The 19,453-nt window shown below is 36.1% G+C and overlaps 2 protein-coding genes across 13 annotated transcripts in view; both read left to right on the top strand.

Moving 5' to 3' along the window:
• TENM4 (teneurin transmembrane protein 4) overlaps positions 1–19,453 on the top strand; it is a 1,582,078-nt gene that overhangs the window by 143,789 nt on the left and 1,418,836 nt on the right. The gene's annotated exons all lie outside the window — the stretch shown is intronic.
• On the top strand, positions 1,797–2,881 carry LOC135406747 (taste receptor type 2 member 40-like). Its single transcript, XM_064641156.1, has one exon. It carries the CDS (start codon positions 1,797–1,799, stop codon positions 2,760–2,762), a length of 966 nt encoding a protein of 321 aa, XP_064497226.1. The 3' UTR covers positions 2,763–2,881.

The raw sequence follows: 19,453 nt of genomic DNA, 5'->3' as shown, positions 1-19,453 counted from the left end.
GCATACAGGAAGATTTAGGTATATAGCTTTAAAATACATCGTAGTCATTGAGTTACACTTCATCATTTTTTTCCTTAGTAAGTTGTACCTTTTCCACTATTTTTGATACTTCTGGTGAAGAATGATAGAATGATAGAAAAAGTGAACCTGTCAATGTATTCTTAGTTTAAATTTGTTTGTTTCTTTGTTTTATTCTTCCAGGCCTTTTAAAATCTGAAATTTATATACAATATTTTGTAAACGTGACTCAAATCCTTTTTAAAAATTTTCATTGTTGTGATGACAAAAGTATGTTAAGATTTTAGAGAAGAAAACTCCTAGTTTTTGAGATTACTAGCTAAGTTCAATAATAAGAAGCTACTATGGAGATTTTAAATCCACATTTTCACTCCAATAGGTTAATGTACCTACATTTATTTGAGTATAAATGTACTTATATTTATTTATCTGTTTCTGTTCTTAGCAATTCAACAAAAACTTGAAGCAGGGATGTAATGATAAACAGTAAATCCAACTGACAGTTTTTACCATATCCAGATTAGAAGCTTGGTCTACCTTTTACTTTAAGTGATTTTACTCTGTTGAGAAATGGACTGCAGAAATATATGTCAACTTTCCCACAAAAATAGTAAATATTTTTTTGCCAAAAACTTCTAGATTTTTTCCAGCAACCAACTTAACTGCTTCTTACCCTGTTGTCAAAGTCCTCACTGTATTTCATATTTCTCTATTTCAAGAAATTATCCATTGACAATATAAATATGTCAATACTGTATTCACAGGTTGGATTAACGGGCCTGGGGTTGAGAAGGTGAGGTTCTGTAAACCCAAACATATTTCTTTATAAATAAGCACTAATGTAAATGCAGATTAATGAGGCCCACCACTGTTCTGGACTGTTGTGCTCATTACAGCATCTAGCTAAAGCCACGGATGAAGATGGGTGACAGAGTTTCGCTCTATAGAGCAGAACAGGTCTAAATCCACCATCTAGGCTAATAAACTCCATGACAGGCAGGTGAGATAGAGGCTGAGATAGTGAAAGAGCTGGAGAAGGCTGGGCTTTGACCAGAGTTCTGCTAGTTGGACTCCTCTACTTGACTAGCCTGTCATCACTGCTCATCATATAATTAGTCATTGTCATCTTTTGATCCCATATATGTGCCCACATGTAAGAAGTGGTCAGCTAAAGGTAGCAAGAACCCTTGGGTAAAAACAGCTTTGTTGTCTGGAGTGCTCCTCTAGAGTAAGGCTGAGGGTTGTATAATTTTCTTCATGTTAAAGTGGTTGCAACTAATCGGTCTAGTTATGATTTATAGACCCTCAACATGGTATGAAAGATACTGGTTACAATATAAGGCATCTTGTCACCTGACATGTTGCTGCCTCTATTGGGTTTTATGATGAATTCCCTTCCACACTGGCAGGTACTGTTGTAACCAGAGAGCCACTGAGCTTTCTACCACTCTAGATAAAAATATAAACAATTGGACAACAGACGGGGAGGTTAATACAGCTGGATACCTCATATCCCTAAGGAAAAACATAGGCAAATCTTATGCATGTAAAAGGTTAGAGTTAATTATTAAATCTTTCTCTAATTTGCACATTCAGGAAAAACATCAATAGTAATTTTCCACTATCATTTCCAGATCTGCTATCATTTTGAGATGTCTTTTTGTTCCTATATATAAGGTGAGCAGACTGAAGCTGGGACTAGTCAGATACCACCAGAACTGCCCAGCTTCTTGCACAGCTACATAGGCTAATCAGGCAGAGCTGACCAAAGCAGCAAGATGTTGCCACCAGTTCTTATCATTTCAATAAGTATTGTAGCTATTGAAATTGTTGTTGGATTTATTGGAAATGGATTTATTACAACTGTTAATATCATCAACTGGATTAAAAGCAAAAAAATTTCTTCCGCTGATATGATTCTGATCTTTCTGAGTACATCAAGATTTATCTTGCAGGTGACAGTACTGATGCACATCCACAGTCTCTACTTTACAGATGTGTTTAAGTTGGCTTTGGTGTATAAAGTCTTTGGTGCTGTACAGATGTTTGTAAACCATGCCAGCTTGTGGTTCAGTACTTGGCTCCATGTACTCTACTGTGTAAAAATAATCAATGTCAGCCAATGGCTGCTGCTGCAAATCAAGCTCAGAATAGCTGGAATGGTCCCATGGCTTCTTCTCGGATCGCTGGTGATGTCTTCTGTGACTTCCCTTCCTTTACTATGGACTACACCCAGCACTTATCTCTGCAGCTCAACAGGGAACTGCAGAGAAAATAGCACAGCTCATATCACTGACTGGGATAGTTCACATCTCTACCTGCTGCTTCTTTACTTTGTAGGCTGCTTTTTCCCTCTAGTACTGTCTATGGTAACCTCAGCTCTGTTAATTACCTCTCTGTGGAAACACAGAAAAAACATGCAATGTTATGCAGATACTTCCAGGAATGCTTTGATAGATGTTCACCTAACTACCATTAAATCCATTATTTCTTTCTTAATCCTGTATCTTTCCAGTTTTGTAGCTCAAATTCTGTTGATACTGTCAACATCTCAAAGTAAAGATACTGTGAAAGTTGCTGTATCCTTAGTTGTAGCTGGGGCGTATCCTTCCATGCACTCAATTATACTGATCGTAGTCAATTCAAAACTGAAATCTGTGTTTAGGAACCTTTGCCAGCATTTTAAGTGCCATTTGGAAAATACGTCTCTAAGCCCCAAGCTTGAGAGAAACGCTCTCCAGTAAGAGATCTGAAATCAAGGCTTGCATGAATTGTTACACTGTCTTTTTTCTTAATCAGTAACTTTCATCTTCCAGAGATTTCTGTGACTAGTCCTCCTTAATATTTCAGAACATCTGAAATAACATGCATTTTTGCCTTACTTGTGCATCATTCTAGATCCTTCCATCTTACTTATTATAGAATAAAAATACATTGAATGAAAACAATGTACTTAAAAAATAAATCAAGTTCAGGTTGCTTTGTGATTTCACAAATTTTGTTTAAGACTGACAGTTTAATAACATGTTTGAATTGAAGAAAATGGGGCTAAAACAGACAAAACACAAAGATCAGCTTTCGGCTAAAGGATTTTTCACTTGAAAAGGTTAAAATTTGATTAAAAACATTTTGTACAAGTCATAGTTAGTTTGACATAGAAACAGAATATACTTTTAGACCAAAAAATGAAGAATGATAACCTGAGGGAAAAATTAAGATTTGGAAATGTACAGTCAATTAAGGTAAACAAATTACATTCTGAATTGGGTTTATTTGTGTTAGGATTTCAGTATGTCTATAACAATTTAGTGGTTAAATATCTCTTAAAAATGGATATTTTTGTTTGAAATATATTTTATGCTTATTTGTTTGATTTTCTTGAAATGGATTATCATGGTGATCAAAATGTAAAGAGATGTCGATACATAGATCTGTAGAAAATCTTTTTGGGTTGACCATTCTGATCACAAATTTGCCTTTTTTAATGATTTGCTCTTGCTTTCAGCAGTTTTGAGTTGTTTCTAAGGCTGTTTTCTTCTAATATTTTATGTTACTATGAAGTTTCACATGAAGTTGACAAAATATATTCAAAAAATCCTGTCGTGTTTTATCAAATAATGTGTTTGATGAATCTATTCTAAAGCTCAAGTATTTTTATGCTGCATATAATTTCTGCAGGAATTTAGATAATGTCTAGATTATAAATTACTATTGTGAAAGTTTCAGTCCCATCTATAAAACCAATGATTCACTTATTCTTGGAGTGCACTAGCTTCAGTGGTTGAAACAGAATAATAAATGTATGAAATGCTTTGAAATACTCATTTACTATATTAGATAAAAGGTGAATATAATGGTTTTAACTGATATCTTAAAATATTTTTGACAATGAAATATATGTTAAGAGGAGACTTATAAAAGAATATCTGGGTAATATGAATTGATAGGATTATTAGCATGTATAAACATTGGGGTCAAACTGCACAGCAGGAGGGAGAGTGATTAAACTCATAAACACAGTGTTTGGAGCCACAGTTACAATAGCCTGTAAAACTGAGGCTTCCATAATGTCCAGTGCTGTGGTGCTGCATCAAGGGAGACCCAAAAGGCCCTCGAGGGAAGCAGATGGGAACCATCATGCTCATGCCACAGCAGCACTCTGCTCTGCTGTACGCGTGCCCTGCCAACATCGACCAAGATTAGAACAGTTACAGGGAGATGGCTCTTCCAGCTGACAACACCATGAAAAGAAAGTATCCTGAAAGAAATGGAGGATTCTTTGCTGTTGAGTTTGTTTGGGGCCTTTTCTTTTTTGGGGGGGGGGGGGGGGGAAAGGGAGTGGTGTTGGTTGTTACTGCTATTTGTTTCTTTGAGACTGATATTTTCCCCAACGAGCTCATTTCTCTTCAGACAATTCAAAACTGATTGCTAGACAGAGTCTGAAAGAAAGAGATCAGAGCCAAGGATGATAATAATGGCTCTTGCTCAGCTTTTTCACTGCCTCCTCACCTTCAGGAGGCAGAGATCTGAGGCAGGAGCAATCATTAATAAAATATCCTTCAGTGCTTCCAGGGCAGAGGAGGACAAAGCTCAAGGACTTGATGTCTTTATATTGTATTGATGAAAGTTTTGTTACACATAGCATAGAGAGAGATAGATGGGTACATAAATTAGAATTTAAATGTCTGGATTGGTAAATAAATTATTAGTTTTGCCTTTTTTCATTCCATCCTTCCTTCAAGCTTCAATTTCTTTTCATGTCTTCTTCCACAGTATATACAGAATCCTATTTGTTTTTTGATCTTGCCCTGCTATTTGGATTCCACCCTATCCCATCCTAAAATAATTTTCTGTATTCTCTGCAGATCTAACCTTCTTTTTTGTGTACATTTTAAAAAAACTTTCTAGCTATTATTTTACAAAAAAGCATTGTGATCCAAACTATAAGAGTCTTGTGTCTATATCTAGTTTATTCCAGAAAGCAGATAAACAAATCTGGTGAATGTTTTGGCAATTACTGTTTGTGCCCAGAAAATCATAAAAATAATTTTTTTAAGATTTCATGGTCTAAGAAATGTTTATACGATCCTTGAAAATAAGACTGAGTTGACCAGTATGTTTCCCCTGGAACTTTTCAAGTTACACAAAATGGGGAAAACATGAATGGGAAAATATTGTCTGCAGTTTGTATAAGGCCAGAAACTATGACAGCACCAAGATATTGTAAGTATGATGGAAAAGGTGATTGGTGCAATTGTTCATACTGACTATATGAAAACCAAATTTCGTCTTCTCCAACTTTTTTTTTTTTTTAATGCCACTGTGCTTGTTTTTTCTAGGTCAGAATTTATCACGGTTCTCTTTCCATGAAAAACAGTATTTTGTCATGAAGAAACTAAGGGACTTTTGATTACAATCTCAGTAACATTTTCATGAAACTGGCAAATTTCTCACTACCAGGTTTCAGCATGTGAACCAGAAAGAACTAGTGCATACGTTCTGAACTGCTGATCTGCTTTGTCATGTCTTTCCTATTCCCTGGATTAATTATAAGCTCTACCTGACCAAATCAGCAACTGGGTGGTGGATATGAACTCTGATATCTATAATATAGTATCTCTCTTCTACTAGCCATAGAGTCTTGCTTGTTCTTTCCTATAGTTTGGTATTCTCCATCATGCAATTATCTCTCTTCAGAGGTACAAGGCAGCACTGCCAGCTTCAGGCATCTCAGAACAGATGTTCTTATACATGATGCTAAAACTACACTTTTCACTGTTACTGGTTTTCTAACAGTAATCAAAAAGCTTTTCATCTTCTTTGCATCTGACAGCATGATGACACTAATTTATTCTGATTAATTTTGGGTAATTTCAAAATTGAAAAAAGTCTCAATGCAGATGCCAGGCTGTACCTATCTTTTCTTGAAATAAGACTATCCACCTTTCTACTAGGTCTGGAGAAAAGTTCTATATTTTGGAAGAACTTATAATAGGATTATAAAGTGGGATTACTTTTATCTGTATTTATTTATTGTCTTCTCTGTCGTAATGCTCAGCCTTCATTTCATTAATATTGCAAGGACAGTTTCTCCAATGTTACAAAATACCTGTGAAAGCTAATCCCTCTTCCCCTCAATATTTCTTATTCTGTTTGTTCCTTGCTTGAGGGCAACCGTATGGGAGGTCATTGGAGTTTAGTTAGAGGTATAAATAATACTTCTTATGAATCTGTCAGACAGACCCTTCGTAGAGACATAGGTCTAATTGAGTGGGAAACTGGTATCAACTATTTACAAATATTAAAAAAATAATAAAAAAAGTGCATGTCAATATCACTTTCAAGCTTCATTATTTTCAACGTGCAATTTCTCCTTCCCAATACCTATACTTTTGCAATGATTCGAAAGAACTTTACATCAGCCAAAGTAATCAAGTGAATATCAGTTAGTGGACAAGATACATCAGAGAAGAGCTTGGGCACTTTTAAAACCTGAGTTCCTGATACTCGTAAGCATTTCAGAGGTCAGAGTGTTTTGCCATTTCTAAAACTTTGCTCGTCTCTGCCTTGAGAGGCCATATCCCTTCTCTAGTATTTAGCCTATCTGTGTGTGAAAGGACAGGGATATTTCATCATCAGAAAACAGAGTAGTAGTATAGACAGAGGCTACAGGGTGATTTATGTGGGCTTTTGAGAAGATAGGGGAGAGACAAGAAGTCTCATGGATCTGTGCCATCTACTTTGGCTGGTCTCTTTTCACAGTAAACAACCCAGGGAACCAGTGCACCTTTCCAAAGCTGATATTGGGATCCACGAACTGAGTGCTCCATTGCAAAACAGTTTTTTTTTTTCTGTCACAGGAAAAGGAGGGACAAACCACTAAAAGGGAATAATGACTTGATATCATCATCCCTCAGTTGCCTGTTGAGGAGAAGGGGTGAAACTGAACCCTTTCTGGCCTTCAGGCATTCAGATGTGATACTGTGATGAGATTAGGATGGGTGATATAATTAATAAATTTAAAAAATTGGTAGGTGATCATACTATCTTTTTGATCCTCTTCCATCACCTCCATGTCATATTTGAATTTAACTTCTTTCTAGTTTTATGTCTTCTTTTATTTTTCCCTCTCTTTTGGAGTATTTCTTTTTTTCCTTTATAGAAAATAATAAATAAATTTCTTCATTTATCACTAATATTTCTTACCACTTCCTCTAAAAATCTCGCTTGTTTTTGCTCTTGCTGTTACTGCAAATGTTTACTAAAGAAATCACATATTTAATTTTTTCTAATAAGCACACATTGCAAGGCACCTTATTGGTTTTGGCAGATTTATACTTTTTCTTTTACAAGAACATTGCAAATAAAATTTGTCCCTTCCCTTGTGAAGGTGTTAAAAAAATAAATAAATAAACAAAAACTCACATGCTGAGACCTAGAGATATTTGAAGTCTCCCTTTCAAACTCCACTTCAGTCAGTTCTGATTTGTTGTCCTTTCCCTGTCACTTGCTTTCTTTTACCCCAGTGTTGATCCCTTTTTCTTTTACAGATTGCTGTCTTTCTATTTTCTTTCTCATTTTCCCTCTCGTTCTTCAGGGTTTTTTTCTTTTTTCTTCCTCTGTTCAGTTTTAATCCTCACCCATCAGTCCCTCAAACATTCTTGTGTGTTTCTGTGTTTGCACTATTTTTTTCCCTTCCAGAGTAGAGACGACCATCCAAATATTTTCATTGTCTGGGATTTGCTGCAAACAGCAAAGTGGAAGTTTATTCAAACATTGCATCTATCAATCGCATGTTTAAGACTAAAATTATTTGAAATACTTGAATCCTGAGAAACATCAGAAAGTAAGTAGGTATTTTTAGACTTCTTCATTCTCTTAAAGAAGACCACAGAAGTCTATCTATTGTAATTAATTCTCACCATCAGAAAAAAAGAAAATTACTTTTTTTTTTTTCTAAGGAACTTCTAAATCCCCTTCAGGAAAGGTACATAACAGGAACTATGAATAGGCATTTGTTGACCTCATTTGATAAATCATAAGAAATACATTATGAACTTTTATAGAAGTGTTCAACCAGTAGAGGTTCAGACCTCTAACATAAGATGTAGGTATAATTTGAGTGTCAGTAGTCAAAGAGATAATGTTTCTCCTTCTTGAGGTACCCATGGTTTTCTCTAGGAATCTGAAGTAATGTTATTGCATATGTAGAGCAACATGCCTGTCCCTGCTGAATAAATAAATACCTATCTCTCAGGTAAATGCAGTAGAAATGGAGAAAAGACACAATATAAAAACTTTTTTCATCATTCATAAGTTATGTTTGAACCACAGCTACAGGCAGTCTCCTTTTTCATTGTTTTTTACAGCTGTATGACCTTGTGCATTTTTCTTGTGCCATGGCTCTGCTCAAGCAAGAAGAATAAAGAGAAATTTTCTCAAAAATATTCTTTGGAAGAGATTATGCTGAGATATCTCTTGGCTCAAATTCCCTGAAGCTGTGAAGAGCTAAGATCTTAGGTCCCCTGTCTTTTGGCACTTACTACAGCCAGTCTCTGATTATTTCAAAAATCAGCTCCAAAGCACATACTGTCAAAACAGAGTTCAGCTCTTTGAAAGTGAATGACAACTTAGACATTGTATTAGCCTTGAAATATGTTGAACACCCATATAAAAGCTCATAATGTATGTAGGCAGTTGACAAATGGTCTTGGAAGAATGAAAGGATGTGGATGGTGGGTTGACCCAAGCTTCTCCTTCTTCCCAATCCTTTGGTCTACTGCATCTCAGCAGAATAGAGGTGATTTATTTGCTTTGCAAAGGTAGCAGGAAAGGTTAAAATCTCAGGCTGGTCCTTTGGAAGATTTCGGAAATACCTTGCTTTTCCTCCTGACAGTAGAAAAAAGCCTGCATGTGTTACCAGGTTAAGTGATGAGATGCTTAGCAATCTTTGGTTCAACTTCTCTCTGAACATCTTCACCTGTATGAACATCTCTAGCTCCATATTGCTGTTCTAAGCAAAACTGAGAAAGCTTTTGTCATTTCTTCTCACTATACTTTGGCTTATTTTAGCTTTTACTTTTGTAGTTCAGTAATGAATCCTCTCACAGACCTCAGGATGGTAGATGCTGAGGTTTCTCAACTCTCCATATAGTTCTGCTGAACACCATCAGGATGTACTTCCCTTTCATCTTTCCATTTTAATGTAATCAGTTAATTATGTCTGTCCTTAAACTTAACCAAAGGAAGAGATAGAAATCCAGCTCCAGCAATTCCAGTACACATATGCATATAAATATCATCCAATTTCTGCGTTTTCCCTTTTCCTTCCATGTTCCTAGTTTTTTATTTGACATCACACTGCTGTTATTCAGCTGGTGCCACTAAATCACTGTTTCTTGTTTGAATACTCTATATACAATTTTATAAGAAGTTTAAAACATAATTGATTCATAGTGTTGCATATCTTCCTCTAAGTCACTATAGCACATAAAATTCCTTCCTCATTTTAAGGGGTAAATTCTAAGAAGAATGTGATACAAGTTAGTTCAAACACAAACAGTGTTTGAAAGGCTCTGGTGTTGACCTTGTATACGTCCATACTTTGAGTAAAAGGTCATTGGCACAAAGTACAAACAATTTAAAGTTTATGAATATGCATATTACTTATTTCTGAGGCATTAGCCAAATATAATTCTCTGTTTTAGTTTAATTCTGTATCCTTTAAGCTTTCAGCCAAGCAGGCTGAAAAAATAGCTCCCTCAAGACACTTTTTCCCACAAAAGCTTTGGAATTTTTTTTTTAATTATATTTCATTAATTAAAACTGACAGCAAAAGCAGCGCAGTTATCTATAAGCCAACTGTCATGATTTCGTCAGAAAATCACTTTTTGCATTGAACTGATATTGTTGTGATCATGTACCTTGCTGCCATGTGGCTTAATAAGTGATTACTTGCTGTGAGGAGCCCATGAACTACTTCTAGTACTTGAGCTTCTTTCAATGTATATTCACATACCGTTTCAAACATTGTACATTCATGGAGCTGGCTGAGCAGTCTTCATCCAAATCCAAATCCAACAAAAGTTTCTATGGAATAACTTCTCTCCAGACTGAATTTAAAAGAAACTCAGCTAGCTGTGATCCTCACAAAGTTTAGTAGGTTCTGTGAAAAAGTATTGTAAATAGGACGAGAGGGACTCATATCTTAGGTTCATCTCAGTTTACTTCTTTTATCTATGGGGCTTCTGATAATACATTAATCTCTCTGTGTTTCATTGTCCTACAATAATAAAAAGGTTTTTATTTGCCACTTAAAATTCGTTTGAAGTAGCGTATAGAATTTGCTTGATAGATACAGAATATTTTATTTCTTATTTTTATTTTGTTCACCTACATTTCATAGAAATCAAGTTATTGATAAATAAGTGCATGAGCCTATACCTGGAATGAAATCGTGTTGCTATATAAACAATTGATTTTCTTGCCTTTTAACAAAGTCCCCAAAGAGCCTTGAGAGAGAGTAATTTCTTTTGAATATTTTTCTACATGCATCAGGGAGCTAAAAGAACACAGATAAATCCTATATTATCTATATAAATCTTATATTATATACCAGCTATCTATCTTGGACCTAATCTGTTGTACGTCTTCATATGAAAAATTTTTGATGAAAACATGCACAAGAAAATTCAAATTTTAAAATAAAAATGCCTATGAGGTTTCCCTTCAGTCAGCTCTTTGCCATCTGAGAAATTTTGGATGTCAAAAGACAGGAAAACTAAGATAAGAAGGTACTAAACAGATAGAGTGATGGTACCTAACAGTGGTGACAGTAAATTCCTATTCCTCATGGTTCTTTGATGACTTCTGTTGTGCCCCAGATGTCTGACTTTGTGTGGAACAATTTTGGGGTGGAAGGACTGGGAGAGGTGGGAGGTGAAGAAAAACAAAATTAGACTATGAACAAGTTCCTAATTTTATCTGCAAGTGTAACTTACCCCCTGGAGGAAAGTGCATTGAGTTGTGATGGATTAACTACTGTCTGAGCTTGTTTATGCTATGCTATAACTCAGCATGAGGTTGTACTTTTGATACAGGTATTCTTTAGTTCTTCTGCTCCAAGTGATATGCAGAAGAACAGACTAATTTGTCATTATAGCTGCATACTCTGATGAAAACTCCACTTGCCATTCCTGCTCTCAGTTTCTGAGAAAAAAGTTCTTGTTCTCCAGCGTCAAAGTGAACATGCACGGTAGGATCCTACAGGGTCACAAGATTAGTAAATACTCACGGGTAATTTCTTTCCTGGTGAGCAACATTCATTCCTCTTGTACTCTGGGGTAGCTTTTTTTTTGTTTTTAGTCAGTGGAGTTATGGGCAGTTTTGCATGAATATGGTTATATAGGATGAGGAAGTGACTGTGGTACAAATAGATTTATGGGAGATAAAAGTGCAAAAAATCTTCATTCTTTTCATCTAAATTATTTTTTTATATTTTGGTGTCCAATCTGTAGTGATTCTGAAACAAACCAGCTGGATAATATTTTTAGTTAATCCCCCAGAGTTATTTGTTATTATTTCTGAAAGATAAGTCGAGAATCCCTAGTCTTTATGTCAGCAAAGACGGTAAAATTTTCCATGAGTCTGCAAAGAACTGTTTTTGTTTAGTAGAGCCTTGAAGAAAAGCTCTATACAAAGAATACAAAAAATCTGAGGAGATTTAGTACTACAGGGTGAATAAAAATCTCCCATATTGCTGATATTATGTAATTATTCTTAATTATAAGTGCTAAAGTGATCTGCAAGAAAAGTCTCTTACAAAAAGTTATGTATGAATGTAAAAAACAAGACAGAATTTTAGCAAGCAGAAGACTCTTTGCAAACCTTGAGTAGCAACAGGGCAGAATAAAAACTGAGTGGAAAAATAGGAATTCTAACTCAAAGGTTGACTACTGTGGAAAAAAAAATAAACAAAATAAAGAGAGGAAGGTAACTAAGTAGCAGCTCCCCATGGAAGTCCTAAACTCCTATTTATCTACCAGGTTAAAAAAAAACCCAAACAAACCAAAACCAAAAAACAGCATAAAACTTCCAAGAATCTCCAAAGTAAAAAATCTGTGTTCTACAAAGAGTCTGGTAGGGCTTTTTTGGTTGTTTTGGGGTTTTTTTCTTCTGCCTCATTAAATCCAACTACCATATATTCAAATACAGAAGAGGAAAGAAAGATGTGATATGGAAAATCTCTGACCAAGCCCAGTTTTGTTAATAATTTAGATTTCCTATTGCCTTGTACACCTGTTGTGCTTTCAGATAACAGCATTGCTTTCCATGTTGTATAGATAAGCCAGGTCACTAAGGTTTAGAGAGGCTGCAGCCTCCAGCACAGTCTCACATTATTGCTGAGGGGCTGATTCACTCAGTAGACTGTAGTTTTCAATCTCTTAAACTGAAAATTAATCCATTAAATTATAGCTGCTCTCCCTCTACAAGATTCACAAGGCAAAACTACTGCTTAGCTTCAAAAGCTACTTAAATCAGTGTACTATGAGCTAATACCATTCTTTGTTTGCCAGGTTCTCCAAGGAGAAAATGCAAAGAAGTATCTCTGTTGTTAAAAGCTTATTAGAAATCCCACTCCCGATCTGCATTTTGCCAGTATTTTGATCTGTATTTTGATTTGTATTTTAGTTCAGTGCAAGACAAACAAGTAACAGTCAGGTTATGTCTTCAAAAATTCAGGTTCTCTCAGCAGCGTCACAGGCAGACTGCCATAGTTCATTACCAGATTTGGGGATCAAGGCATTGAATATATTTGTGTATTATCCCCCAAGTTAATTCCTTCATTCCCCATCTTTGAGAGCCAAGTGTAAATAATGCCTGTGTGGAGAAACACCACCCTTCAAGGATTAAACATGTGCTTTTTGCATCATTTGTGTGATTTAAGGTTTGCAGCTCTGCCGACAATGGTGATTGGTTCCAGGGATTTAGTGACTGTGCCTATGGTTTTAAAACGAGGCCAATACTTTTCAAAGAGGAAAGATGATTGTGTGGTAAAGGCATGGAGTTTTAGTGTGCCTTTGTCACACACTTCTCATGTTTCAGTGGGCTGTGTACAAGTCTTTTTTATAGTTATCAGTATTTTTTGTGTTTATCTATATACAAATTACAATCCAGTGATATTTTGGCAGTATAAAAACTTAAAAATCTTATTCTTGGTTTATTTTCCTTTCTGTATAAAGGGGACTGTAGTACTACTCTACTTTTGAATGGAGTCCTTGGAGTAGAGATTCTGCCAAGACAGAAAGCATCTACTCTCAGGTTATTACTTTCTAGGTGTGCTCATGCATGTCAAACCAATGAAGTGTTGCTGCCTCTGCTTTGTTTGTTTCAAAAATGAACCCAAAGCACAGTGTGCTGGGATTATGCCATGAACACCCACAGCTGTACAGCAGCACTGGGCACAAGACTGCAAAGTTAAAGAAACAGAAAAGCACATGGTGGTGGATGAAGTACAAAAATGTTCAGGTTTTTTATGAATCAAGAAAAAGTCACAAAAGTATTAGATTCCTTCTTTTTCACTGTTCTAGTGCATAGCAGACAGGTTTTTTAATTAATTTTTTTTTTCAATTTCTATACTTGTCATGTGGCTTACATGTACATTTGACAGTTACTGTTCCTTTTCCATTTTTTGTACAATGTGACCAATAACTCAGTAAGCAACACTATAATAAGATCATTTATTATTTACCATATTCAAAGCGGAAAAACAACCTGACAAAAGTCCTGACATTGGGGAAGAAAGTGATACTTTTGCAATAAATTTTAGAGGTTAATATGTTCTGTGTTGTGTGATCATTACCAACAAAGCCACAGTTTTATTTATACAATGCCATTGCTTATATGCTTGTGAGTATATCATACATCTACATTTAGTATCACATATTCTGTGCAAACAACTCTGTACAAACTGTTGGAGCGGTGACAAATCACTGTAGCCAAAAGCCTGTCAATAGTCTTTAGCCAAACTACATGCCATACTTGGCTCAGAATCAAAAATTAAACGTATAGACAAATCTTTGAAAGATATCTGGTGGTTTGAAAAGTATTGGCCTCGTTTTAAAACCATAGGCACAATCACTAAATATTCATATATTCAAATGCCGTAATAGATTATTATTTTGGTAACTGATCTAATAAAATAAGTAGTTAAGTAATATTGTCAGCATCTAAAGAGGTTTCTCTCCTTGAGAAATTGTCATACCATTAAGTGAAAAACTTTCTTAAGTACAAAATGTTTGGTTGAGAGTTATGGAGGATGAAAAAATGTGCAGGTATAGTTATAAAATGACTTATTAATTAATTCAATAAAATAGCATGGCATTTGTAAAATAAATGTACATGTACTCAGAGGCAAGTGAGAATGCTGAATGCATTTTGAGGTAGCCTCTGTATCAGGCAAAGGAAGGAGATTTAACTCTTCCCTGAATGGGTTAGTTTTCAAATCAGTGTGACTCTAGTTCTAGGCTTCAATACCTTTATATTCAGAGTACATTGGATTTTGTTTCTCTGGACAAGGAAGAAGATACTTGGGACACCTAAGTACCATTTGTAATTGTTTTCTTGTCCTTGTCACAGATTTTTATCAAACTAGGGCAGAAAATATTAACACAAAAATATACTTGCCTATAAAATTCCATAATGTTACCCTCTTTTTTTGGCTTCAAGGCCGACAAGCACATTCTGCTGGACAACATTGAATGGGTGGGGTGATCTATTTTTAACCACAGAGCAGAGCTTTTCATACTGACTGATCATACTGAAAAGGGAAGAGAAAGGTCAGAGATGTCATTTTGTGGTGAAAAGATGTGGAAGCTTATTGTAAGAGATATCTAGCAAGCATTATTTTTCTTATCCTTTTGTTATATTTCCCTAATTCAATAAGAAAGCAACTTACATGATAATGCTCTGAAATTGCATTACGAAATTGAGCCACTGTCACAGCAATAAGAACAAAATAGAAAAGACTTTAAAGTCTATTATAAGTATGCCTTTAAAGCCATGCAGCTCAGCCCTGAGAGTAGTCCAAAAAATCACACATCTCATTTTTCATCATGGGTCATGTCAAGGTCTTGCACTAAGATTTTGCTGCAGAGCATTACTAGACAACAATCAAAAAAATTAATTTGGAGGCTCAGTAGGTACTGCCCTAATTAAAAATGATATTTCTTCTTTTCACCCACTCCATGAGTGAAAAGAAGCACTCCACTGTTATAAGCAGGAATGTCACATTCAATCTGCAAAGCTCTTTGCTCAAATGTCTCTTTCTGTGCAAGTTTATGCTTGTACATACTTGAAATAAAGTGAGGGCTGTAGCAACCTAGCATGATGCCAAGGATAGATGTTGCATGATATAAAGCTGTGTAAGGATGTTAGAGTATGTAAAACCTGCTGACATTGTTTCAGGATGGCTAAGTCTGGCTAGGATTTGGTCTCATTCATTTTGTCTATTAAGGGATGGTCTCTGGGAAAAAGTATTTCTAGAATCTTATCCAGGTGTTGTCCTGGAAAAAAAGTCAGTTCACTCCACAAGAGACACTAGAATTTAAATGAGACAATGTGGACAGTGACCCAAGAGAAAACCAAGGAGTTAAATTGTTTGATACCAGGAAAGTAAGTAGTACACAGTACATAGTTTGAAACTGTTGTGAATGTTCACACATAAACAGTGAAGGAAGAACTTTCACTGGGTCAGCCACTGTGAGGGAGGCTGTTCTGCTATAGCAGCAAGAAGAAACACAGGAATTAATCCATCCATTTCACCCTCCACAGAAACATTTCACAGTTACAGAATGAGTAAGGTTGGAAGTGACCACAGTGGGTCATCTGGTCCAACCTCCCTGCTCAAACAGGGTCATCCTAGAGCACATGGCACAGGATTGCATCCAGATATTTCTTGAATATTTCCAGTAAGGGAGACTCCATAACCTCTCTGGGAAATCTGTTCCAGTGCTCAGTCTCCCCTGTTTAAAGTTCTTCCTCATATTCAGGTGGGACTTTCTGTGCATCAGTTTCTGCTTGTTGGCTCTTATTCTGTTGCTTGACACCACTGAGAAGAGCCTGGCTGAATACTCTTGACACCCTCTCTTCACATACTTATAGATATTGCTGTGGTTCCCTCTCAGTCATGTCTTCTTGAGGCTGTGCAGACCCAGCTGCCTAAGCCTTTCCTCATAAGAGAGATGCTCCAGCCCCTTATCATATTTGTCACCCTCTACTGAACCTGCTCCAGGAGCTCCATGTCCCTCTTGTATGGAGGAGCCCAGAACCATACACAGTATTCCAGATACAGCCTCATTGGAGCTGAGTAGAGGGGCGGGATCGCCTTCCTTGACCTGATGGCGATGCTCTTCCTAATGCGCCCTAGGATACTATTGGTCTTCTTTGCCACAAATGCACTGCTGGATTATGGATAGCTTGTTGTCCACCAGGATTCCTAGATCTTTCTCATCAGAGCTGCTCCCCAGCAGGTCAGTCCCCAGTGGAATGGGTTGATTGAATCCGGTATGATCATGGCAAGGCAAACCTTTAAATCATGAGAATAACCAAACCTCACTGGCTGCAATTTCCTTCCTTTTTATTGTTGTAGCTGTTTGGGGTGCTTTTAGTTTCCTTGCTACTAAGGTGAGTAAAATTTACTATGCCTCATTTGTCCAGGAGCAGCAATTGCTTCTGCCAGTGAAGAGTCAGGATGTTTTGTAGCTATGTTTTGTATCCATACTCTTTTTAATCTTATCATTGTGACAAAAAAAAAAAAGAAAAAGCTTATCTCAAATCAACTGCTAACAGCTTTTCCTAGTTATTTGCATACATCCTCAAAGTATAAGACGATATGCACAATTACAACCAAATCCTGCCACAATAGGGCATAATTAGGAACGGAATTCAGACAGTGATAGAGAAAGCAGAAGGAAGCTATTGGCATTGCTTTCAATCTAGCAACAGAAAGGTTTAGCAATTATACAAAACCTTTATGTGCAGATTACATATAGTCTGTCCTATAGTAAAGTAGCACTGTAGATTTATAGCCTACAGGCTGTTGCTATGCAAAGTATGTCTAATGTTACAAGCACATCTATCCTCTTATCCTGTTCCTTTTCCTCCTTTCTACTTCTCCTATCCCATAGAGTATATCTACTTTAGTCAGAATAAAAAAATAATTATAACATTTTTATAACTTCAGCAAAATTTGGGGGTTTGAGCTTTAATCCTGTTGGTTGTTTTTTAAATGTGTTTCTAACTTCAGACCACAGGGTTTGCTGGGACCGACATTTTATGATCTCTCAGGAGACGCTCATAGGTAGTATTTTTCTCTCTCATCTCAATGTGTAGGAGACATCTCCAATTTAATCATGGCATGGACAGGGAGGCAGTGCTTTTCTCTACCTTATAATTTAGAAATAGAGGTCTGACAAGAAATTAATGAGTCAGGGTCCTGTTCCTTACCACTTCAGTCTGTTCCATGCTCCATATAAGATAACCAACCCCCATTTTATACCTTGATGATTTTATTTTTACTTCTAATACTGTGCTTGGAAGCCTGTTTTATAATCACAGTCTTCTAATGTTTAGACTATCTAATTTTCTACCTATATTTATTTATATTTGTTCTTACATTGGTTTTTCATCTCACATAGCTCATCTCACTCTCTGTTGTTTATGCCATTTATATAACCACAAAGAGAAAATATAGCTCCATTTTGCCTTTTGTTTGGTAAACATTGGCCTTTTGTTTGGTGAACAAAACAATCTCTTTTAGTAATATTCAATAGGCATCCCAACCCTGACCTATGCCACTTCTCTCTTTTTAGATAAAATAAAATGCTTATAGAAAAGATTACAAGTTTGCAGTCTGGTTAAATCCATAAAAAAAGACAATGAAAAATTCCCATTGGTGTCCATGGCCTTGTGTTTAATCCTTTGTTTTCTAAGTGGTAGTCACAGGCTTTCAGTTAAAAGTGAGAGTATGGTGATCTTCAGTAGCTCTACTGCCTTCTTCCCAACCACTAGTATATCCTGTATCTATATCTATACTTATCTGTATTTATCTAGATTGGATGGCAGCCAGATAGCTCTCACCTAAAAACAAAGCCTAGCTAGACTGTTATTCAATAGAGTGCACCAGAAAACAGATACAATAAAGCTTCATATGCACCTATCTGATGCATGGATTCATGATGAATTCTCAGACCTACTGTGATACCATCCCTCCCTTTTGAGATGAACTAACTCCTTATAAAGCTATCTATAAATATTGTCTATTTGTTAGAAGTGTAAATCTGTCAGGTTCTGACAGTGTGTCAGCCTCTTGTGTACAGTTCAGCTGGAACCTGCTTTACTTCCATATTTTGTCACCAGTTCAGTCATTATTCCTGAAATGTTAACTCTGACTTCTGACTGAATTGAGGAGGCAATAATCAAGCTAAACTAATTGAGGGCGATAATATAGCCCACCTCTTATTATGCAACATTTTTAAAACAAAGTTTGAAAGTTTTTATTGTGTAGTTTTTCCTTCAGATAGTCCAGATTGTCAGAAGTGTCTCAATACATCAGCAGTACAAAATGTTGCCTGGTTAGAATAATAATACTAGCAAAAATGAGATCATTAGAGTGGATGTTTTAACATATAGTCATTATGTTATCAACTGAGAAGACCTGTTTGACTTTCATATTGTTTGAACAAAATCAGAACACTGGTATTCTAGATGAGTTAAGAAATATAATCACAATGTTTTTAAAAAAAACAATCAAAAACAAAACCCAAAACAAAACTCAAGCAAACAGAGAAACCTGTTAGTTTTAGCCTAGAAATACTATTTTACATTTGTGTGCCTTCTCTGACTTTGATAATACAACATTTTTTGATACTTTTTTTTTATTTTTTAAATATAATCCATCACATTTTTTATAATCGGTCACAGAAGTTATGCAAAAGGAGTGTCAAATTCAGTCCTGTAAAAAGCATGGTGCTTTGCATATGCTGAAAGAGCAGGTGACTATGGGTCTGTGAAAAACGGACATCTCCAGGGTTGGGCAAAAACCTATTCATGGGGCTTGGGATTGTAGATTTAAACGTAGGTGGATACAACTCATCTGTCATGGCTAGGCTTCACGAACAAGGATTTGGGAAGGGCTCTACCCACGTTTGTTACAGGCACGCTGGTGGCTGAAAAGGCCAATACAAGATAGACAAGTCTGGTTGCAAAAGGCACAGCAGAAAGACTCCTTAGGTGGTATATTCTGCAAGGCACGATTCTTTCTGCATTGTCTTTTCTCCTCGAGAGTGATCCTGCGTGCGTTCTCAAAGGCATCAGCAGTGTTATAGATGGTGTGTCTCCAGACCTCCTGATTGGAGGCCAGAGTAGACCAGTTATG

The sequence above is a fragment of the Pseudopipra pipra genome, chromosome 2, assembly GCF_036250125.1.
Source record: "Pseudopipra pipra isolate bDixPip1 chromosome 2, bDixPip1.hap1, whole genome shotgun sequence".
Lineage (NCBI taxonomy): Eukaryota > Metazoa > Chordata > Aves > Passeriformes > Pipridae > Pseudopipra > Pseudopipra pipra.
The sequence above is the reverse complement of the archived record's forward strand: the minus strand, read 5'-3'. Positions and strand labels throughout refer to the sequence as shown.

Bases quoted from the DNA above. Each gene is read 5' to 3' on its own strand.
- LOC135406747 (XM_064641156.1), top strand. From the start codon at position 1,797: ATGTTGCCACCAGTTCTTATCATTTCAATAAGTATTGTAGCTATTGAA.